The sequence below is a fragment of the Lepidochelys kempii genome, chromosome 19 (assembly GCF_965140265.1).
Source record: "Lepidochelys kempii isolate rLepKem1 chromosome 19, rLepKem1.hap2, whole genome shotgun sequence".
In the NCBI taxonomy this organism is placed as follows: Eukaryota; Metazoa; Chordata; order Testudines; family Cheloniidae; genus Lepidochelys; species Lepidochelys kempii.
In genome coordinates this window covers 10,576,419-10,600,158 of record NC_133274.1, presented here as the reverse complement: position 1 = coordinate 10,600,158, position 23,740 = coordinate 10,576,419, and the positions used below count along the sequence as shown (strand labels likewise).

Sequence of the window (23,740 nt, the reverse complement as noted above, 5' to 3'; positions counted from 1 at the left end):
GCCCGCGCTCGGAGTGACTGCAGCCCCGACCAAAGGGATTCCCAGCTCGGTGGGCGGTTTGAGCCAATCGGCCCGCAGATGCGTCAAGAGGGGCGGGGGTTGGAGGGCCGCCGCGCCTGCTGGGAATTGTAGTTTCTTCAAGGAGGGCGGGCGGCCCACACTAGACTATAAAAGGAGTTGATAAGTAATAGCCCCCTTTGGGGGGCGCGGTGCAAACCGGCGCCTCCCCTCCGCTTCCTGTGCCCTCTCCTCCAGCCAGGCTCCTGGGCAGTCCCAACCACGTCCACCCCAGCCTCGCCCTCTTAGCACGCTGGCCTGCCAGGTCCCTAGGCCATGCTGAGCTTACAGCCTCTCCACCCAGCCAGGTCTTCAGGCCAAGCTAAGCCCCCAGTCTCCCTTTCACCCACCTACCCATCAGCGCCCTTAGGACTTCCCTGAGTCATGGCCACCGCCGCCCGTCTGACCTGCTTCCTCAGGCCCTTCCCTGTCCTGCCGCATGCCACCACAGCCAGGTCGCTCCAATTCCCCATCTCCTGCTCTACTTCACCATGGCACCTGAAACCCAGCCTCACAGGTATCATGCCTCCCAGGCTCCTCCCAGGCCAGTGTCCTGCTCTAACCCATTATGGTTTCCAACTGTCCCGAAAGCCCCATCTCACCTGTTACCATGTTACAGGGTCGCTCTCCTCTTGAGCCCCAGCCTCGCGTTCCAGCCCACCAGGGCTGTGTCCTGTCTCCCTTCGACCTACTCTAGAGCATAGGCTATTCTGAGTCTCCGGCTTGCAGTATTCACTGTATCCACCTTCTGCTATAACCCCACGGAGCAACTTCAAATCACCTAGAGCCAGGCGAGGTAAGTGGACATCTCCAAGTCTGGTCAGGAAAACTCAAATGCCTAAGCTTGACTATCTGGTCTGCATACTAAACTGTCCTAGAAATCAAATGAGGAACCTGGTCTTATCTTAGGAAGCTCCAGGCTTGGACCTTTTTGCTGTGTTGAAGTATTTTTTCCAGGTGGTGGCACTGTTTGCAAAAATGCTCCCTCACTTCACCATTCAAGCACAGATCCCTGCAGTTCTGAGAGAACTAAACATTGCTCTTTGTTTTACCAACTAACAGATTTTTTTTGTGCCTCACTTTTCAGATCAAAGTCATGGGGTGGGAAGTACAATGCTGATTTGGGCTTGTCATGGTAAGTGAAGTTAAGCCACAGTCAACTGATTAGATAAATGCAAAAATTTATAGTTACTAAAATTCCAAGAATCCCTAGACTCCATTTAAAATCAAAATATCCTTTATTTTGCAATTCAATATTTTAAACCATTTAGTAACATTTAATTGTTTAAGGTGCATTTAAAACCACAGTCCCATGCCTCCAGGTTCAGCCCTGGCAACATTGCAGGAGAAAACTTCTGCCTTCTCTAACTTCTACAGAAGGAGCAGCAGCCTCTTAAAACACTTACTATATGTAAGCTCCATGAGATCTCTACCCTCCCCCCCACACACACACAGACACTGAACCCCAGCGAAGCCGTAGAACCAATGACCAACCGCTACCTCTACTTTTGCAATCTCTCATCTTTTTTTGGCTTCCTCCTGTGGTACTTCTCAATTAAAATGGTGATACTATCACATCTATCCGTTTTCTTGAGAAGGTACCGCAGTACACAACTGCTTTTGTCCAGAAACTCTGGAAGGTTAACAGCCTCCTTCAGAACGCTGTCCTTGCCACCATGGATGTCCCCTCCCTATACACCAACATCCCTCAGAATGGCAGCATCGCTGCCTGCCTCAGTTATCTACAAGAAAATGGACAACGCTCAGATATCCACCCCAAAAACAATTGCCAAACTCATCCATTTCATCCTCCATCCATAATATTTTTACATTCAACAACAAACACTTTGCCCAAACCATTGGATGGGTATGAGGATGGCTCCCCAACATACCAAATTCTTCATGGGCTACCTTGAGGAGGAATTTCTGGAGAAATGCACCATTAAACTGATGATATACCTGAGATACATCAACGATATTTTCATCCTCTGGACAGATGACCTAAACTTCCTCATAGATTTCCACCACAATTTCAACAACCACCTCCCATCCATCAAACTCCCTGTAGAACAGTGTTTCTCAACCGACCGGTCTGTGAACAGGAGCAGGTCCCTGAGATCTGTCTGACACAGTTAAGAAGGAGCAAGCTAGTCCCTGGTATCAAAAAGGTTGAGAAACACAGCTCTAGAAGATTCCTACACCAGCATCAACTTCCTGGACACCACAATCAGTTTCAACAATGGAACCGTACAGACAACTATATAGAAGAAACCTATAGATCATCACAGATCCAGTAACTACCCCAAACACACCAAGAAATATGTTATCTACTGCCAGGCACTCAGATACCACAGAATATGCCCTGAGGAGAAAGTCTGGGCTACATCCCCTAATACACTTACAATCACCTTCACCAAACAAAGATACACCACAAGAGTAGATCATCTCATGGATCCCAAAGGCCACCAAGAGAACCTGCTTCAATACAGGGGAAAAAAACCCTGACAGCACATGCCTTGTTTCTACCTACCACCCCACACTTGAACCCATACAGGATATCATTAAACAATTACAAACCATACTTAATGAGGACCACATGCTGAAAGAAATCTGTCCCAAATGCCCTCTTCTGGCCTTCAAACAACCCCCCAACCTTGCAAGTTCATCATCAGAAGCAAGCTCCTGCAGACCAGGACACACCAACTCAAAGCAGCACCTGTTCCTGCCAGAACAACAGATGCAAAATCTATAGACATATCTCCACTGCGGCAATGATCAGTCCTTCCCACAACACACCTTGTGAGAGCCGTGGGGCTTGCACATGCCTATCACAATATGTACTTCATCTAGTGCACTAAATGCCCCAATAACTACTATTTGGGTGGAGCTAGACCAGGGGTGGGCAACCTTTCAGAAGTGGTGTGCCGAGTCTTCATTTATTCACTCTAATTTAAGGTTTCGCGTGCCAGTCATACATTTCAACATTTTTAGGCCTCTTTCTATAAGTCTATAATATATAACTAAACTACTGTTGTATGTAAAGTAAATAAGGTTTTTGAAATGTTTAAGAAGCTTCATTTAAAATTAAATTAAAATGCAGAACCCCACCCCCCAACTGGTGGCCAGGACCCAGGCAGTGTGAGTGCCACTGGAAATCAGCATGCTTGCCACAGTTGCTTACCCCTGAGCTAGACAATCACAACTGTCTCAAATGAACTCTCACAGAAAAATGATAAAAGATAAAAGCATCATATCGCCCAAGGGTGAATGCTTTTCATAAAGTGAGCGTTTCCTAAGTGACCTCTCAGACTTCATCCTCAAAGAAAACCTGCACAACTTCTTCAAAAGGTGAGCTTGGGAACTTAAATTCATAACTTTTGCTAGACACTAAAACCATGGACTGAATAGAGACAATTGATTTATGGCTTAGTACAACAATATGTAACCCACTAAGCCCCTTTTTTTGTCCTGTGACTGAAGAGGTGTTAACTGGCAACTTCATCTTGAATAATGACAGGTTTCAGAGTAGCAGCCATGTTAGTCTGTATTCGCAAAAAGAAAAGGAGTACTTGTGGCATCTTAGAGACTCAAAAATTTATTTGAGCATAAGCTTGCGTGAGCTACAGATCACTTCATTGGATGCATTCCTGAGCATAAGCTTGCGTGAGCTACAGCTCACTTCATCAGATGAAGTGAGCTGTAGCTCACGCAAGCTTATGCTCAAATCATAGAACCATAGAATATCGGGGTTGGAAGGGACCTCAGGAGGTCATCTAGTCCAACTCCCTACTCAAAGCAGGACCAATCCCCAACTAAATCATCCCAGCCAGGGCTTTGTCAAGCCTGACCTTAAAAATATCTAAGGAAGGAGACTCCACCACCTCCCTAGGTAACGCATTCCAGTGTTTCACCACTCGCTTAGTGAAAAAGTTTTTCTTAATTTCCAACCTAAACCTCCCCCACTGCAACTTGAGACCATTACTCCTCGTTCTGTCATCAGCTACCACTGAACAGTCTAGATCCATCCTCTTTGGAACCCCCTTTCAGGGAGTTGAAAGCAGCTATCAAATCCCCCCTCATTCTTCTCTTCCGCAGACTAAACAATCCCAGTTCCCTCAGCCTCTTCTCATAAGTCATGTCTTCCAGTCCCCTAATCATTTTTGTTGCCCTCTGCTGGACTCTTTCCAATTTTTCCACATCCTTCTTGTAGTGTGGGGCCCAAAACTGGACACAGTACTCCAGATGAGACCTCACCAATGTCGAATAGAGGGGAACGATCACGTCCCTCGATCTGCTGGCAATGCCCCTACGTATACATCCCAAAATGCCATTGGCCGCCTTGGCAACAAGGGCACACTGTTGACACTTCCCTGCCCTCTAAGTGCTTCAGAATTGATTCCTTGAGGACCTGCTCCATGATTTTTCCAGAGACTGAGGTGAGGCTGACTGGCCTGTAGTTCCCAGGATCCTCCTCCTTCCCTTTTTTAAAGATGGGCACTGCATTAGCCTTTTTCCAGTTGTCCGGGACTTCCCCCGATCGTCATGAGTTTTCAAAGATCATGGTCAATGGCTCTGCAATCACATCCGCCAACTCCTTTAGCACTCTTGGATGCAGTGTATCCAGCCCCATGGACTTGTGCTCAGCCAGCTTTTCTAAATAGTCCCGAACCACTTCTTTCTCTACAGAGGGCTGGTCACTTCCTCCCCACGCTGCGCTGCCCAGTGCAGTAGTCTGGGAGCTGACCTTGTTCATGAAGACAAGAGGCAAAAAAAGCATTGAGTACATTAGCTTTTTCCACATCCTCTGTCACTAGGTTGCCTCCCTCATTCAGTAAGGGGCCCACACTTTCCTTGACTTTCTTCTTGTTGCTAACATACCTGAAGAAACCCTTCTTGTTACTCTTAACATCTCTTAAATAAATGTCAGTCTCTAAGGTGCCACAAGTAAGAAACATTCAAGATGAAAAAAGAAAAGGAGTACAATATGTGTTAACGACTTATGCTAAACGATCTGTTCTACCTTGTATTTAACTTACCTTTCCCAGACAAGAAGAGCTCTGTGTAGCTCAAAAGCTTGTCTCTTTCACCAGCAGAAGTTGGTTAAATAAGATACTACGTCACCTACCTCCGTATCTCTCGTATCTTGGGACCAACATGGCTACAACAACAATGCAAACACCAGATTAAGTAATTTTTTAAAAAGTCAGAATCCATTACTCTCTTTCCAACCATCTAACCTTCTTTCCAATATTTTTCATGTCTTTAGTGCTTTCTGTCTGGGGATCTCGAAGCACTTTACCAAAACTAATTAAGCCACAGAGGCCCCTGGCAGAGAGGTGTCATTATTCTATTTAACAGATTGGGAAATGGAGGAATACAGCACCTGATTTCCAGAGATGGGGGGCATGCACACCTCCAGCTGAAAGTCAGGAGAGCTGCAGGTTTTCAGCAGCTCTGAGAGTCAGGCCCTGAGAGTTTGTGACTTTCTCAAGGTCACACAGAAAATTGGTGGCAAAGCTGGGAATGTAACCGAAGTAGTCTCATTCCCACTTGCCGACTCTACATGTTATATACATGGTCTTTTACACAACTCACTTAAAAGGAGATTTCTGAAGACAGAAAATCCAGCAACGTGCAGGAAGAATAGAATAAAACTGCCAGGAAAGGAGAGCTGATAATTCTTCCAACACTCACATTAAAATAGACATTTATCACATCATTTAAATTAAATGTTCAATAAACACCCAATTCCTTATCTCCCACTCTTTCTTTAATAATAAAAAGCCAAAAACTTTGGGTAATAACACACAACTTGAATTGGGAATGTAAACAATGAAATTCGGGAATTTTAAAATTACCTTCTCTATAGCAGTGTTAAGTAAGTGATGTTGCACATATGCCTTATATGAAGACTTATATTTATGAAATTCTGAATGTGCAAGGGTTTGAAATATAATATGAACTAGATGAGATTATCTCATTAGGGCTTCTGTTATGGAATTATTAGGAAAACAGGTCCCATGTGATCCTGTATCTAGGGCTCTTACGTAAGAGAGAACCAAGTAGATTTATCTTCTCTTATCTGACTGCTTCTATGCATTGTATAAGCTTTGTAAGATCAGCTTTATATTTTCATTATATTTTTCATTTACATTTGTAAATTAGCCTCTGTACTTAAATAATAATGCTTTCACCTGTACAACACCTTTTATTGGATAATCTCAAAGTCTTTTATATGTGTTAATTATTTAAGCCTCAACACTCTGCCAGGTAGACAAGTATCATTACCATCTCTGTCATACAGAAGAAGAAACTGAAGTGTAGAGAGAGAGATGAAGTGATTTGCACAAGGTCACCTAGCAAGTTGGTTGCAGAGCTTGCAATAGAACCTGCATTCGCAGGTGCTAAATGTTAGCCCATGCCAATTATAATGAAATGCAAAATTAAATAGAGTATTATTTACTGCCCAATTTTTTTTGCTGCACACATCGGAGGTTGAGAAGAGAAAAGCCACACGATTCCACACTTCTTTGGGTTTGGTTTACAAGGGGATGTGGCAGAGAATCAAGCAGGGAAGGAAGGCTGCATCTCATCTACTTTGCTCAGCTGATCATAAGTTACGATCAGCTGGGAGAAACAGGGAGAGGATGTAAAAAATGTCTTAAAAGCAGAGAGGCAGGCATGCTAGGATATTCTTCATGAATGAAAAAAGCAGTAGGAACCGAGAAATAAATGGATCAGATATATAGGGATAGACTGTAGTAGAGGTACAAAAACATTAATAGCTGTAAAAAGAAAAGGAGTACTTGTGGCACCTTAGAGACTAATGAATTTATTTGAGCATGAGCTTTCATGAGCTACAGGTCACTTCACTGGATGCGTTCAGTGGAAAATACAGTGGGGAGATTTATATACATAGAGAACATGAAACAATGGGTGTTACCATACCCACTATAACGAGAGTGATCAGGTAAGGTGACCAATTACCAGCAGGAGAGCCGGGGGGGGGGCACGGGCGGGGAACCTTTTGTAGTGATAATCAGTAATGCTGCCATTTCCAGCAGTTGACAAGAACGTTCTGAGGAACGGGGGGGAGGAGGGAATAAACATGGGGAAATAGTTTTATTTTGTGTAACGACCCATCCACTCCCAGTCTTTATTCAAGCCTAAATTAATTGTATCCAGTTTGCAAATTAATTCCAATTCAGCAGTCTCTTCTTGGAGTCTGTTTTTGAAGTTTTTTTGCTGAAGAATTGCCACTTTTAGGTCTGTAATCGAGCGACCAAAGAGATTGAAGTGTTCTCCGACTGTTTTTTTAATGTTATAATTCTGGACGTCTGATTTGTGTCCATTTATTCTTCTATGTAGAGACTGTCCAGTTTGGCCAATGTACATGGCAGAGGGGCACTGCTGGCACATGATGGCATATATCACATTGGTAGATGTGCAGGTGAACGAGCCTCTGATAGTGTGGCTGATGTGATTAGGCCCTATGATGGTGTCCCCTGACTAGATATGTGGACACAGTTGGCAATGGGCTTTGTTGCAAGGATAGGTTCCTGGGTTAGTGGTTCTGTTGTGTGGTTGCTGGTGAGTATTTGCTTCAGGTTGGGGGGCTGTCTGTAAGCAAGGACTGGCCTGTCTCCCAAGATCTGTGAGAGTGATGAGTCGTCCTTCAGAATAGGTTGTAGATCCTTGATCATGCGCTGGAGAGGTTTTAGTTGGAGGCTGAAGGTGATGGCTGGTGGCGTTCTGTTGTTTTCTTTGTTGGGCCTGTCCTGTAGTAGGTAACTTCTGGGTACTCTTCTGGCTCTGTCAATTTGTTTCTTCACTTCAGCAGGTGGGTATTGTAGTTGTAAGATTGCTTGGTAGAGATCTTGTAGGTGTTTGTCTGAGGGGTTGGAGCAAATGCAGTTGTATCATAGAGCTTGGCTGTGGACAATGGATCATGTGGTGTGGTCTGGATGAAAGCTGGAGGCATAGTAGGTAGGCATAGAGGCATTCCAGTATAGGGTGGTGGTTATGTGACCATCGCTTATTAGCACCATAGTGTCCAGGAAGTGGATCTCGTGTGGACTAGTCCAGGCTGAGGTTGATGGTGGGATGGAAATTGTTGAAATCATGGTGGAATTCCTCAAGGGCTTCTTTTCCATGGGTCCAGATGATGAAGATGTCATCAATGTAGTGCAAGTAGAGTAGGGACGTTAGGGAACAAGAGCTAAGGAAGTGTTGTTCTAAGTCAGCCATAAAAATGTTGGCATACTGTGGAGCCATGCGGGTACCCATAGCAGTGCCGCTGATTTGAAGGTATACATTTGTCCCCAAATGTGAAATAGGTATGGGTGAGGACAAAGTCACAAAGTTCAGCCACCAGGTTTGCCGTGATATTATCAGGGATACTGTTCCTGACGGCTTGAGGCTTGAATAAAGACTGGAAGTGGATGGGTCATGACACAAAGTAAAACTATTTCCCCATGTTTATTCCCCGCCTCCCCCATCCCCACCCCCACTGTTCCTCAGACGTTCTTGTCAACTGCTGGAAATGGCCCACCTTGATTATCACTACAAAAGGTGTCCCGTCCCCCCCCCCCGCCCTGGCTCTCCTGCGGGTAATAGCTCACCTTACCAAGCTTATGCTCACGGCTGCTACTCTGAAACCTCAAATAAATTTGTTAGTCTCTAAGGTGCCACAAGTATTCCTTTTCTTTGTGCAGATACAGACTAGCACAGCTGCTACTCTTTGAAACCTGTCCTTAATAGCTGTGTGGTCTAATGGCCAGTGCATAGGGGCTAGGTAGTCAGGATTTCTGGTTTCTGTGTTCAGATCTGTCACTGTCTCATGTGATTTAGGACAACGTAGTCTCCCATTTACCCCATCTGTGCAATGGCTATAAATAATGCTTACCTCTTCATTAATTAATGTTTGTGAAGCACTTGTAGATCCTCTGATCAAGGATGCCATAGAAAGGCAAGTTATTTTGCAAATTCCTCCAGTATGGCTCCAGTGGAGCTGAATTCTGCATGAACAATGTGCAAATATAACTGAGAAAGGGCTTTTGGAACTTGCATAACGTAAGGCTATTGGCTGTTCCCATGAGTTCTAGATTGTGGAATATTAAGTGCATCTTTGTTTGGGATGCTGTGGGAGGGTCTTTTCTTTACTTTCTGAAAAGGAAGTTGGAAGGATGACAGGCCCTAGCTTCATTACGGGCTGCTCAAAGAGAAGAAAGAGGCACAAAGAGAAACAAAGCATTTCCAGAATCTAGGGAAGACAGTGGTCAACTTAGATATACAGTAGAGGTGACTATGTTCATGGCACTAGCTTCTTTTTTCAAGAATACAGCAGAATAAGATCTAGTGTGTTATGACTGATGTTATTTGCTTGACTGGATACTTTTAAAGGCCTGTTTGCTTGCTCCATACAGTTGCATTTCTTTATTCTTGCAGATCAAGAAGCTTAAACTGAATTAATTAGGCTTCCTCCTGGTGTGAAGGTAAATGCATGTTCTAAAATCCATAGAGGGTATCTCCAGTGGGTAGTTTGACTCCCCCCATAAAATGTGAGTCATGAATAACTAGTAATCTGCACTGAGACAGTTGCTATGCCTTGATGAATGGAAGAGTATGTTTCTGCACTGTAGGGGTAGCCCGGTGTTCAGATTATCAGAGGTTGTATGGGCAATAGAACTCTACATAGACTTAACCCAGTTCCTCATGATCTCTGTCAGAGGGATTGTGGGTAGCAGGGAACATCATTATAAATCTCTGGAATTCGCACTAAGTTACAACTATTTTAGAAAGCGGGATTCTTCAGCATAGTGGATAGACTCCAGGAGATATTGCCCAGCTATGGTTACTTTCAGTCAAGCTGATTGTGAAATGTCTGACCAAAATAGCAAAAAATTAATTTGGAGCCCATGTCCTAATTGACAAACATCCTATTCTCAGAGTCTAGGGAATTTGCACCTACTTACACAATTACTGAGTGATCTAGATAAAGCCTGGCACCCTTGTGGAGATAGTGCCCAGAGTAACTAGGTCAAATCTTTCCATTTCCAGAAGAGAACCAGCCCAGGTGAGTGCCCTGGACAAGTGTCTCTTTACCTGCATGATCCTAGGAATTGTAACTCCTTTTAAAGTTAATGGGAGTTTTCCCATTGATTTCTGTAGGAGGAGGATTGTTTCTGCTCCTTCTGTAACCAATGGCAAAACTTTCATCATGGTTAATAGTTCAGGAATAGGCCCCTACTCAGGAGCATGTGACAAAGCTCTTCCTATAGCTAAATGTAAAGCCCAGGACTTCCTTGCTGATGAATTTGCTTGTCCAGAATGTATCTAAGCAGAAGTGAGACGTTAACACATTTGGCTGTTCCTGTTCAGACTTGTGATTCATTTGAATGTTCTCTTCTTTCTAGTCATAGATTAGTCAGGTTTATTCTTCGTTGGTTCTCTTGGGTAACTGCCAGACCGTTAGCTCCCCTACTCTGGAGTAAGGATCTATTGAGCAATGTATCCTTCAGTGATAGATACTCAACCTGCAGTTCCTGTAGTCCGGTATTCAACTCTCCTCTTCTGTCTATCTAAACTGCAGCACAGCATCCTGGGAGACGATGCCTATTTAAAACAAAGACCCACTCCAGTGAAATCCAAGGTCCTGAGTCTGCTATGCATGGGACTCTGGTTCGCTTCAGTGGGAGTGTTGCAAGCTGAGAGTTCGAGTTATCCCCATGGTACCTGAGTGCCTCACAAACATTCATGAATTTATCCTCATCACACCCCTGTGAGGTAGGGACATATTATCCTCCCCATTTTACATTTGGCAGATAAATGGGTATATAGTTTTGCCACTAAAACAATGCAAAATTCCCATTGATTTCAATGGAACAGGCCCTGTGTGTTGTGCCCAGGGACGGGTGGTAGAGCCAGGAACAGAGTTCATGTCAGCTGACTCCCCAAAATCACCTGCTTCACTACAAAGCCTTCCATGTTACTGCCATGGTTTTATTTTACAGGTCTGCTTTTCTGGTGGCACTTTGATTGGATTTAACAGCCAAGAACCACATTTTTTTAAAGGTATTAGGTGCCTAATGATACAAATAGACACCTAGTGGGAGTTTACAAAAGCACCTAGTTGTCTAACTCCAATGGGAGTCAGCATGGGTGGTGTGTGACTGGTTGGCTTGGGTAGGCTAGCCCCAGCCCCACCCCTTCTGCCTAAGGCCACCAGCCCCGCCCCAGTGCCAGGTGGGCAGCGCAGCCCCAGCCCAAGCTGGGGGCCGCAGCAGAGTTGGGCCAGGAGGGGGATTAGGGGCGGAATGTGGACTGGGCCGTGCCTCGCTGTCTGGGGAGGCTCAGCCTCCCCCAGCCTATGATACCCACCACAAGTGTTCCCTCTAATTTTTTATGTCCATGTGCAAAATGAAATTTGCTATGTGCATCAATGTGGAGGTGATGTGTGGTGGGGGGTTTGGAGTGCGGGAGGGGGCTTGGAGGTAGGGGCTAGGGCAGAGGGTTGGGTTGTGTGTGGGGGGGTGAAGGTTCTGGCAGGGGTGTGGGCTCTGGGGTGGGGCTGGGGATGAGGGGTACTTTTTCAAATCCTATGATGCACCTATCTTTGTCTTTAGGCACCTAAATACCTTCAACAAGGTAACCTTTAACCTTTAATCTAGTCCCAGGAGGCTGTGTAGGTCTTAAGGTTTGGTTAGGTCTGGTACATTGGCTGTATCCTTGGTAGTACTCTCCTTTCTACTTGTACACATGCATAAAAAGTAAATTAAAACAGGCTATACTTTCTCTTAGTTGGCTTTGCTGGTTTGCTTTCACAATGTCCAGTGTTCCTTGGTATGCTTTGTTGCATGAATTTCCTTGCTGTGTTTATTTTATAGACTGTACAGGCTGGAGCTTGAATTCTAGGGAGTTTGCTGAGCGCAGAAGTTGTTTGAATGAGACCACCTCTAAATTCCTGTATGTTTTATGTGTGGTCATTCTCTCTCTCTCTCTGTATTTAGGGGCCCATCACCATGGCACTGTTCTCCTTCTCCTGCTCCATTAAAGATCCCACGGCACTTTTCTTAAGAGCTGGATTTTGTCCCACTGCCCTTGGCTACCAACTCCCCCACCTCTTCCATTGCTGCTCCTGCTAAATTGGTTAGTCTCTAAGGTGCCACAAGTGCTCCTTTTCTTTTTGCTAAGGGGCTGATACCTACTCCCCAGAGGTGGCCGCATTTCTATATCTGGGATTGTGGCGACTTTAGGGGGCTGGGCCCACTTGCAGGAGGAGCGGCTCCCCTGGATGCTGGGGCTGCCCCATGAGTCCCGTGGGCAGGACTAGGGCCGGGCCGGGCCGGGCCCGCCCTCTCTCCCTGCCTTGGGGCCGGCGGCAGCGGGACCCTGTGCACTGCTGCTCCCGGCCGGCGGGTGCTGCTGTGGCTGCGGCTGCGCCTCGGCCTCTCCCCGCGTCCTGGGCTCGGCGGTATAAGGCTGGGAGCCGGCCGGCGGGCGGGAGCTCCGGGTCCGAGGCGGGAGGAGCCGGGCTGCGCTGCGGGGACTCCCTGCAACACCCCCCGTCCCTCCGGTCCCCTCTACCCGCAGCGGCGGGGAGCCCCAGGGCGGGCCGCCAGGCAGCCGGCCTTCCCCCGCCGGAGGGAGGGACCTGGGCGAGCTCTTCTCCGGCAGAGAGGAACCGGCTTCTCCGGGGCGCGGGCTGCTCCCGTCGTCTCTGCAGCGGGCGGCCCCCGCGGCTTCTGCCCCTTCCCTCCGCCGGCCCGTCTGTCCCCGGGGGCTGCTGCTGTGCCCTCCCGCAGCTCGGGGGAGGGTGTCTCGCACTGCGCTGGGTTCTGCGGGGCTCGGCTTTCCTGCCTGCAGGCTCTGCCGCTCCCCGGGCCAGCGTCCGGCCCGGTTCTGGTCTCGGGAGTTGTTTTATTTTTTTAAATCCACTTTCCAGGGGAAGACTGGAGCGGGCTGTTGGTGGCTCTGTCCCCTCCTCCCCTTCCCTCCCCTCGCGCTTGCTTGTCCTCTGCAGCGGCCCCTTTGCACCCCCCATGAAGCCCTCGGGGGCAGACTTCCTCTGAAATAGCCGGGCTCTCTTGGAGGGCAAGGGAAAGATGCAGGCGAAAGGCTCCCGTGGTGCCCCTTCCCTCCGCGCTTTGCCCTTTTTGTTCATTGTGGCAGCCCTCCTAGGGCTGCTGCCCTTGCTTCACAGCCATGGCTTGCAGCCTAATCCGATGCTGGCCTCTGAGCCACCCCACCACTACCCAGCAGTTATCAGTGGAAGTGAACCTGGGGACTTCACTGCAGCCCCTCTGGATGTCTCCCAGGAGATTCGCCCTCTGACCAACCACACCAGCACTGGGCACGCCAAGTACCGGAAAGCCTTCCCTGTCCTGGGCATTGACTACACCCATGTGCGGATACCGTTTGAGATCTCGCTCTGGATACTGCTGGCATGCCTCATGAAACTGGGTATGTTGGCACCACTTCTCTGCATGCGGTGTGGGTGGAGGGTATGTATACAGTGCCCAAACTTGCAGGCTTAGGAGTTGGGACTCCTGAGTTCTCTTCCTGATGAGTATCCCTGTGATTTCGGGGAAATTGCTCAACCTTTCTATGCTTTCCACTCTGTAAAATGGATATAAAACTTGCTTCATAGGGGTCTTGTAAGATTTATTGGTAAAGGTCTCAGAGATCCGTGAATGAAATATGGTATAGAAGTAGCAACTGTTGACCATTCTGTTACAAAGAAATTCAGATGGATCACTTCTGTTTCCTTTTACAGCTGAACCTCCCTATTGAGGAAGGATGGTCCAGTGGTTAGGGCGCTAGCCTGCAACTTGGGAGACCTGGGTTTAGTTCCTTGTCCTACCACAGACCGCCTGTGAGATCTTGAGCTAGGCACTTAGTTTCTCGGTGCCTCAGTTCCCCACCTGTACGATAGGGATAATTGCACTTCCCCTCTCTCAGGTGTGTTGTGAGATAAATATATTAATGATTGTGAGGTACTCTAAAAGTTGGGGCGTATAAGTACCTAGATACCCTGGAGAGATGAGTATCCCAAACCGGGTCTGAGGTACTGAGGTTCTGACGGAAAATCTCTCAGAACTTCTGCAGCAGGATTAATACCAGTTGAATTCTCCAGAATGTGATGTGAGCACACTTGGTCCTATTGCATGCCTAGATTTCAAAGCTGGCTTTTGACTCTCAGTGTAGAGGTCAAACTGGCCGCTCTCCAACTTGTGATGTCTGTTTATATTCTGTCTTCATGCCAAGAGTGCAGATGAAGCGTCTGCCTGTTCCTGTTTTGGATGGTCATGGGCAGAAGGAGGAGACCTGCATTTCCTTTATTTTGTTCCTGACTCTTACCATTAATTATTTAAAACCTAACACCTCTAGAGGCTCTTCTGTAGTGCTCTGTAACTTGCTGAATCTTACACCAGGCTCCTATCAGACTCTGAGAGCTAAAAGAAAGATTGGTGCTTGTGCTGGGAAATCTCATGGCTGGCTGTATCTGCCCTGGTTCTGGTGTAACAGACCCCAAGCACTGGACTGATAATTCAGGGCAAACTGCTGATTGCTGCCTGAGATTATAGAAATGTCTTCTCCTCCCCCGCCCCAAAGTTGGTGTGGAAAGGGAGTGTCTGTGTAGACATGAACAGCTTTTAATACTTTCCTGTGGGCCTCTCAACTTTTTGTTTGAATCTAGGGATATAAGTGTTAATCTTTAGGCCCAGAAGACAGAGTGGTTAGAGCAGGTATTGAATCGGGACTCCTGGCTTCTGTCTTCACCCCTAACTCTGACACAAGCTGGGCAAGTCTTTTTAAGTGCTCTTAAATATCCTTAGAAGAAGGTGCCAGACAAATAAGCAATACCGTTGCTTTTCTCTTCGTAGCCATAGTCCCCTCTCAGCTGGCACGTGTTCCATATGTTAAGTAACGTGTAGTAACTGATTTCAGTTACTACACTGCATTTACAGTCTTCCTTACCTCTGTTGGGTGGAATAACGAGGAGTCCGGTGGCACCTTAAAGGCTAATAGATTTATTTGGGGATAAGCTTTCATGGGTAAAATACCCACTTCAGTTGCATCTGAAGAAGTGGGTTTTTTACCCACGGAAGCTTATGCCCAAATAAATCTGTTAGTCTTTAAGGTGTCACCGTACTCCTCGTAGTCTGTATCCACAAGAACAAACACGGCTACCCCTCTGATGCTCTATTGGGTGGGGAAATCAGAAACCTGTATGTGCTGGTAGAAGCCGGGGCAGGGGAGGTTGCTGTTTATTCTGGCCTTTAGCCACACACAACCCGGTTTCAGTCCTGTTAGTGTATCTCGAGGCATGCTTTGTGGTTGGTGTGCAAGATGTGAAACTGGTGTTCGCAGGTGAAAAGCACCAGGACAGGCAGCAGAAATACCCTGTAAGGAAATATGATGTGCTGAGGGTGGGAAATGGGGTTAGGAAATTTCTAATTTCCAGTAGGTTTGCTGGCTGCCTTCTTTTGTGAGCATCTTCATTTGTCCGAGTGATCTGTAGTGGCTATGCAGAGGCTGCGACAGGGCAGTTTCTGCAGAACTCTACATTGTGGGTTAGGGCTGTTTGTGCTGTTTTAAGGATGTTTTTAGTCAGTAGCAGAGCCTGTCGCTTCTCACACATCGAAGGGATTGTGAGAGTCTGGGGTACATGTTTTAGGAGGAGAACCAGTCTTGCAGCTTTTCAAGGGTGTCTGAGAACCCATTGCAGGTAACTGAGGTGTACTGTGGAGTGCTGGGGGGACAGCATATACCGCAGCCTAGGTTACCTCACTCCTGTTAGGAATTCTAGCTGTAGAGCAAAGATAGAACATCCTCTTCCATCCCCTTCCTCTTCCTTATTTCCAAGGCTTTTGATGCTGGGTCAGATAACTGTCTTAGTGTGTTTCTGGGTCTTAGCTCATAGTTCCCGTTTTCATCCCTTAAACTAGTGGTTTAACCATATAATCCAATGTCTTCCAAATGAATGAGTTGCTAAGATCATTGCTGTGGTTGTACCTGTTAGAGCAACCTGGCATCTGGGGCCCCCTGGGAGGCCGCGAGCAGGTTTCAGGGCGTCCACCAAGCAGAACCAGTGCTAGACTTGCTGGGGCCCAGGGCAGAAAGCTAAAGTCCCACTGCATGGAGCTGAAGCCTGAGGCTCTGAGAAACTTAGCTTCACAGTGCCCCCTGTGGCATGGAGCCCTGGGCATTGCCCTGCTTGCTACCCCCTAACTCTGGTCCTGACTTTTATAGTTGCTGTGGCACAGGTGGGCTGTGGAGTTTTTGGAGTTTTTGGCTGTGGAGTTTTTGGTGGGCACGTTTGGAGGGCGCCTCAGAAAGTAAAAGGTTGAGAACCCTTCTGTTAGGGAACATGTCCCTGCTTCTGGGAGGAGCATGCTTACTGGCAGTAGCTTACTCTTCACTCCTTGTGCCACCCCTATAGCTCATGGTGTTCTGGCTGTGTAATTCAGTCTTCAGACAGATAGGCAAATCTGTAATTGTGGGGGCTGATACAAATCAATGCAGTGGAATCTAAAATGACAGGACTTGGGAGTTCCAGGTTTGATTAACCAGACCAAGGATTTATCCTCCAAACCTTTCATGCTTGCTTTCCCCACAGAGCCTAATATGAAGTGAGGGCAGGATCGGAATAGCTAATAGCAATAATGCTTAGCGCTGTATATAGTTCTCTTTATTTTCAAAGCCCTTTGCAAACTTTGACTTATACCTGTGAGAGCCCTGGGTGGTGGGTAAAAATATTCCTGCTATTTTACAGATAGAGAAACCGGTGCAGAGAGTTTGTGACTTGCCCACAACCACACAGGGAGACGCTCCGGGAGCTGGGATTACAACTCAGGAGCTTCTGTTTTCTAGTTCTGGGTTTAGTCCATTGGACCAGGCTGCCTCTCAACTGAGGCAGGGAGTTGGTGATTGAACAGCTAGTCTGAATAATCATGCCTGGGCTATTGCAGAGCTCCGGGGGACAGGATTAAAATCCTGTGAAGTGCTGTTCTGGATATCTATAACTGGCGGCAATATGGACGGGCTGCCAGTGGGAAAGAAGCTGAAGAGCTTGGGGTAAAAATTAATGGGCCGTTATCACGGTCAACAGACCTCAGCTATTCTGTCACATTCCTCAATCTCCCCCCCCCCCCCTTCCTGATTTTAAAAACTCCTCTCTTAAAGGAGTCCCTTGGGGAATCTTTGTATGGTGGTTTAATCTGTGCCGAGCCAGCATTGCAGGAGCCTCAGCGTCCTAGTTGCTTGGCCTACCAGCCCAGTCTTGAGGCAACCGATTCCTTGGAATCTCAGGCCCATGCACATTGGCTGACCTTGGCGTGCTCTTCTTGTGCCGTGCTTCAAAGAGCAGCTATCTTGCAAATTTCAGTTACCTGCCAGCTTGTGAGAATGTAACCGGCACTAGAAATGAGTGCTAGTGTAACACAAACACGCTTGTGGCCGTGATCTCCACCAGCCATGGAGCACCTGAGGCTAGGACTGATGCTGACTTATTTATTAATTAAGAGGCATTTTAAGATAGAATGCTCAGTGAAATGCACCGGAATAGGCTGTGGGGATGTAAGTTGAAACACCTTTTAGGTCCCATTGAACATGCGGGAAATGTGTTGTAACAGTTTCTCTTCACTTGTCTAGATGGAACCATACCATGGTTTAACCATAATAGATTTTGGAAGCGTTACACCCGTTATCTTCATTTGGGAGCTTGGTTATATGGAATTAGTTGTATTAGTGGAAACTGAATTATTGTAACATCATTTGCCATGTGGCGAGTTCAGTTGTGTAGATGGCCTTTGATCACCACCCACTCAGGAGGAGATGGGGGTAGCAAAGCTTCTAACCAGCAATTCTGCCGTGTAAAGAATCCTCCATCTGTGTGAAGCAGGCACAGATGATTTCCCCTGGCTTTCGCACTGAGTATCTGGTAGGGCATTTGGGGTAGAAATTTTAAAACTGTTGCTCACATGGCCTCACTGAAGACAAAAATGGATTCTTGTGCTGTTGATTCACCTTCTCTCCCACTCACCCTTTCATTTTCTTTCACGTTTCTCCTAGGTCTTTCTTTACCCCCTGCCTGCTTACAATGCTGTTAGCTAATGTTCTCTTAGTGCAGCATCAGTTGGTAGTACTAGAACCGCCTGTGACTTCAGAACTCAAGGTTAGAGAGAGGGAGCTGACCTTCAGCGCCAATGCCCCAGGAGACAGGCATGTAGTTCAGACATAAATAAATATCTCCCATTTCCACTGAAATGGAAAGAATGCGCAAGGAATGCAAATAAAGACTTACTAACGAATTGCAGTAATAGTGTCATGGCGTCTCTTTTCAGTGCCAGTCTATAGCAGAATAGCCCAGAGACTGGCAGTCAGGCTTTTCCTCTACCACAGATTTGCTGTTTGGCCGTGGGTAAGTCACTTCACCTGTGTGCCACACTTTCCCCACCTGAGCAGTAAAAATACGTTGCAGGAGTGTTGAGGTTTAACTGTGTCAATCAAGCACTTGGAGACCCCCGTTCTGTTTTATAGAAGTGCAAAATATTACTGCCCTGTGTTGGGAATTGTCCGGGTTCAAGGTGTGGCAGCATGTCAGATCCTTTCTCTCTAAGCCTTCCATGTTGCACTGAAGAAGGCTTTGGATGTGAGCTTACAAAACTTTTGATCCTGCTCCTGGGAGCATCTTTGTCCAAGTCACCTTGCAGGTCTAGAGGGCAGCAGGAGTTACGGCCTTTCGCGCCTCTTCTAAGACGTAGCTCAATGACAGTCAAGCTGTACTCTGTGGGGTGATGCTTAGATGTCTCCTCCATGCTGAGAGTCCCTGGGAGGCAGTACCTGTTGTTGGGTATGCTCTTCCACCTTGTCTTTCTCCCTCTAGCATGTGAGACCTTAAATCACTAGCTGATGCAGCCCTCCTGTTTGGTTGGAGCCTGTTATAATTACTGAGTCATCGCTGGTTTTTCTTCACAGCACTTGGTCTTTCTGAACGTCTGGGTCAGGGTTGTCTGGTCCACAACAACCGCTACACCAGCCTGTCTCTTCAGAGCAGCAGACATCAACCAATACTTAAAAAATATCCATGTAATTGTTAGCTACGTTAAATTAGCTGTAAAGTGATCTGAGCTGAGCATCTATTATTTGGAAAAATAACACTTTGCAGGCTTTCCTCCTGTTCCATGTAGACCTATAGACCCCGTGTTATGGATAATAGTCAGTGTGCTGTAGTGGAATTAAAGACGTTTCTGATGTCTGTTAGGCTAGGCTTCTTGGCCCATTTACAATATGCAGGACGAGATCTATTTCAGTAATCCTATGTTACTGTCTCAGAAATGTCACTAACTTCAGCAGACCGCTTCCTGCAATGGCATCTGATTCCTGCAGCCAAATATTCAGTGCTCTTTTTAATTCCTTTTCAAAGTGCCACATGCACACCTATGACACTGTAACAATGAATAAAAAGGAAGGAGGTTCCTGCCCCAAAGAACTTGCAATTTGAGCTAGGAAAAGGACAACAAAGTGACAAAACACAAGTGGAGTTAGAGGGGGATAGGGTAAAAGATCACAGGATATTTTTGTTAGAGCAACCAACAAGACCGGTATATTTTTGCAATGGATGGGCTTTTCAAAAGTACCTAAATCTCCCACTGTCCATGATTCTAAGGCTCCTAAGTCACATAGGTGCTCTTAACAATTTTACCCTTTGGTTCCACATACCTAAGCCGCTTCTGGAAATGGGACTTGAGCACTTTTGAAAAGCCCACACATTATGAGAAGAGGACCCAACAAGACGTGTGTATTGGTATTTATTGTATCTTAGGATTTTTCAGTGTCTAAGGTTTGAGGATGAGATACCACAGTGGGGAGTGTGGTACAGATACCTACCATGGCATAAGAGGCTGGAGTAGAAACCAGTGTGGGAGAAGTTTGGCTGAAAGACATGAATCAAGAGAAGAATGAGGCTGCATAGTGCGTAGGAGTGGGGAAGGTATTCTGGGCCTGAGGGCAGGCATGCCAGAAGCCACCTACTCACAGGTGGGAGGAGACCCGGGACATTCTGAGGCATGGCAGAGCTTATGCCGTGCAGGCGTGGGGAGCTTTCACTGTTACTGGACTCTGAAACCAAAGATCCAAGAAATGCATCTAGTGACCAGTTTTCTGTCTTCAGACGAGCTCTCCTCATCATGACAGTAACACAGGTTTCTTTAAGAAGGTATCAGTCTTATTCCTAGAAGAATTACTCTTCCTAGAAGAATTTAGGGAGCTGCTCTGAATGTCACCACAAGCTTCTGACCAGGTTGGAAGCAGAGCTGGTTTGCTTGTCAGTGGAATGGTGAGCAATAAAAGAACTGAAGCACAAATTGCTCATGTTGTTGTATTGGCTGAACCAATAAGAGTATCCAGAAAGGAGGCAGGAAATGTGACCAGTGAACAGCAAGCCAACTGCTGCCATGATGCCTATAAGGGACTCGCCGACTGGCCAGAAACTTGAGAGAAAAGTAGTTGGAGACAGTGATACCTACTTAATTGTATGTTTATCCCTCTCCACCATTTTTGTTTGCTCTTGCCCTTGCAGGGCCCCACTGTTTGTCTAGTGAGGCTCTTGGTGGCAGGGGAGTTTGTCCCCATTGACTCCAATGGAGCAAGGCTGATTTACACTAGCTGGGGATCTGGCCCCATTGAAACCGGGACAGGTACATGTCAGAAGGGGCTGGACTCCATAAATTGGCCCTTGCTTAGTTTTAGAACTACCACGTTTGCCATGGGGCCCCTTTGGTTAGAAAGACCCAAACCAGGTTCACTTTGAGATTCCTTGTGCATCCTCGGCAGATTGTTGGAGCCTGGGGGTCTCATCCTGGTCTCGTGGGTAAAGCACAGACTGGGGATCAGGAGAGCTGCGTTCTGTGCCAGCTTGGCTGATTCCCTGTTTCCCCATCTGGACAATCAGGATAATACATTTTCTGCCTGGGTATTGAGGCTTGATTCATGAACATGAGTAAATTAATTCTGAGGTTCTTGTCTGGCTGGTGCTATAGAAGTGCAAATTATTCTTAATTATAATAAACACTCTTTTCAGAAGCAACCGTGTTGGTCTTTCTCGCTTCCTTATCTGTGAGTGATCCTAATGCACACAGCTATTTCTTTCCTGCCTTTTCATACAGTTTGCCAGCGTGACTGAGGTTTGAAAAGGAGATTGGCCATGGCCTTTTTTCTTTTGCTTGTCTGTGTGCTGCTGGAGCCTGGACAGAAGAACGATCCAAACAGTTTCCTTGAGGGAACTGAAGAAAGTACTAATGCAATTAGGGTGTGAGCGGTGAAAAATTCCTCACATGAAATATGGGTTGTTTACAGAGTGGGAAGAACATGAGCAAGTGTGTAAATGTATCCTGTACCCCCCTGGAGAGCACTCCTCAGGGAGCCCTAGTGTCTGCTAAAATACAATCCTTATCAGGCTACACCTCAAGACCACTCAGAAACTGAAGCTAGTGTGGAATGTCCTAGCCTGAAGCTTCCTCTTAATGAACAGGTTGAGGGCAAGTCACAAAACTGCCCAAGGATCTACACTCCCTCCCAGTACGTTTCTGGGTGGAATTCAAGGTGTTGGTATTAACCTATAAAGCCGTAAATGATTCAGGGTTGTGGTTACTAGGGTCACAATAAAGGTAATTAACTGTTGGACCAACTTACCTTGGGACATGGCAGATTCTCAGTCACTTGCAGTGTTTAAACCAAGACTAGATATCTTTAGATATGCTATTGCTCAAACAGAAGTGACAGGTTTGAAGCAGAAATTATTGGATGGGGTTCTTTGGCCTGCATTATGCAGGAGGCCAACCAAGATGACTATAATTCTCTTCTGGCTTTAAAAACTATGAATCTGAGATCTTCTGCCCTACTGCCACAACTGTGATCATCAAAGGCACTTGCGCTAGCATTCCCTAGCAAGTTAACCACTGTTTGAGTGCTGGTAGGTACACTCCAGATAGCATCTCTAAACATGGTGGGTCAGGGTATGAAGGCCAAATTAAGTGGAGAATGGAGCAGAGGGGAAATACCAGTTATCTATTGGCACCAGTACTGAGGGAGGTAATGCTGTTCTCATTGGATTGTAAGTAGGTAGAGATCTTGGATGCTGAAGAAATAACCTTCTTTCAGAGGACCCACTTTTTTCATTTAAGCAAAACAGAAATTCAGCAAGTGTTTTGTTACTGTGTTGAAAAATAGGCTTGCCTTACTGTAACCCATTCCCCCCTCAAACACATCCCTTGCTGGTGTGAAGCTATAGACTTCTCCATAGGAGAGTGCCCCCAGAATGCTTTCGGTAATGTGGTAAGTTCTGAATCTTGTGAATGTAGCTGGTCCAGTGGCTCGGTGAATGGATTGTGGGTACTGAGGGAGGAAACGTTAGAAGCAAACGATAATGAGGAATGAATTACTGCACCAGTGTTGTAAACATTGGATTCTTTCACTCCCCGAGGCTTAATTTGTTCAAATAAAAACTGAAATCCATCAGGAATATACTGTGAGAATGCAGCCTTACTGAGTCTACTTTATGTAGCACTAGTTAAGGAAGTACTTCCCTTCTCCAACCGGTCCCTATGAAAAGGCCTTAAGCACTTGTTTCTTATCTCTTAGGGCAGGGGTGGCCAACCTGGGGCTCTGGAGCTGCATGTGGCTCTTCAGAAGTTAATATGCAGCTCTTTGCATAGACACCGACTCCGGGGCTGGAGCTACAGGTGCCAACTTTCCAATGTGCCGGGGGCGCTCACTGCTCCACCCCTGGCTCTGCCCCAGGCCCCCACTCCTTCCAGCACCCTTGCTCCTCCCCACTTCCCACCAGAGCCTCCTGCACACAGCAAAACAGCTGATCGCAGTGGGAAGGGAGGGGGAGGCACTGGTGGGCGGGGCCACTAGTGGGTGGGAGGCCCTGTGGGGGAGCTAATGGGGGGCTGTTGACTTATTACTGTGGATCTTTGGCAATGTACGTTGGTAGATTCTGGCTCTTTCTCAGGCTCAGGTTGGCCACCCCCATTTTAGGGCCTGAATCTGCTTCTGTTGATTTCAAAGGGATCATAGGGAAAGGCTCCCAACAAGCCCACTTTAGGTACACCAAAGTGAGGAAAACACCCCTTAAAGGAGCAGGGAGGTCTTGACTGTTGACTGACTTTGGAAGCCCAGTATGTGGTCTGCACCCTGCTGTGGTACATTAGGCATGTTGCTTATCCTCCTTGCCTACACGACCGTGTGCTGTACTGTGTTCATGCTGGCATGCGAATGCCTTTCAGTACTGTAGTAACCCCTGTGACTAGCATCACTCATGTGTATAACCACACAGAGCTATATGTTAGAGAAGGCATGGTCAAATAAATGCACCTTGCACTTAGAGCAGAGAGGATGGTAAGGTTTGTGATGGTACTTAGTTCCTATGGGAGTTCATTCCACAGTCTTGGTCTGGCTACTGAGGAAACCCATGTAGTGCCTCCATTTTCCCCCTCTGTAAGATGGATATATTATTTACAGGGCCTTTGCGGCAATTGATATTTGTAAAGTGCTTTGAGATCCTCAGGTGGAAAGTCCAACAAATGCAAAGTATTATTCATAACTAGAAGAAAACAAATGCATTTCCCTCAATTAGGAGTGACTCTCAGGCATCACAGCATCCAGTCTTCTGTGT

At 46.7% G+C, this 23,740-nt stretch overlaps 1 protein-coding gene across 2 annotated transcripts in view; it reads left to right on the top strand.

The window, feature by feature from the left end:
- Window positions 1–12,453: 12,453 nt before the first annotated feature.
- SLC9A1 (solute carrier family 9 member A1) overlaps window positions 12,454–23,740 on the top strand; it is a 56,508-nt gene continuing 45,221 nt past the window's right edge. For both annotated transcript variants that reach the window (XM_073317972.1, XM_073317973.1), the window contains exon 1: window positions 12,454–13,518. In XM_073317972.1, the coding sequence (XP_073174073.1) occupies window positions 13,161–13,518 (358 nt within the window). In that variant the 5' untranslated portion in view covers window positions 12,454–13,160. The remainder of the gene's footprint in view (window positions 13,519–23,740) is intronic.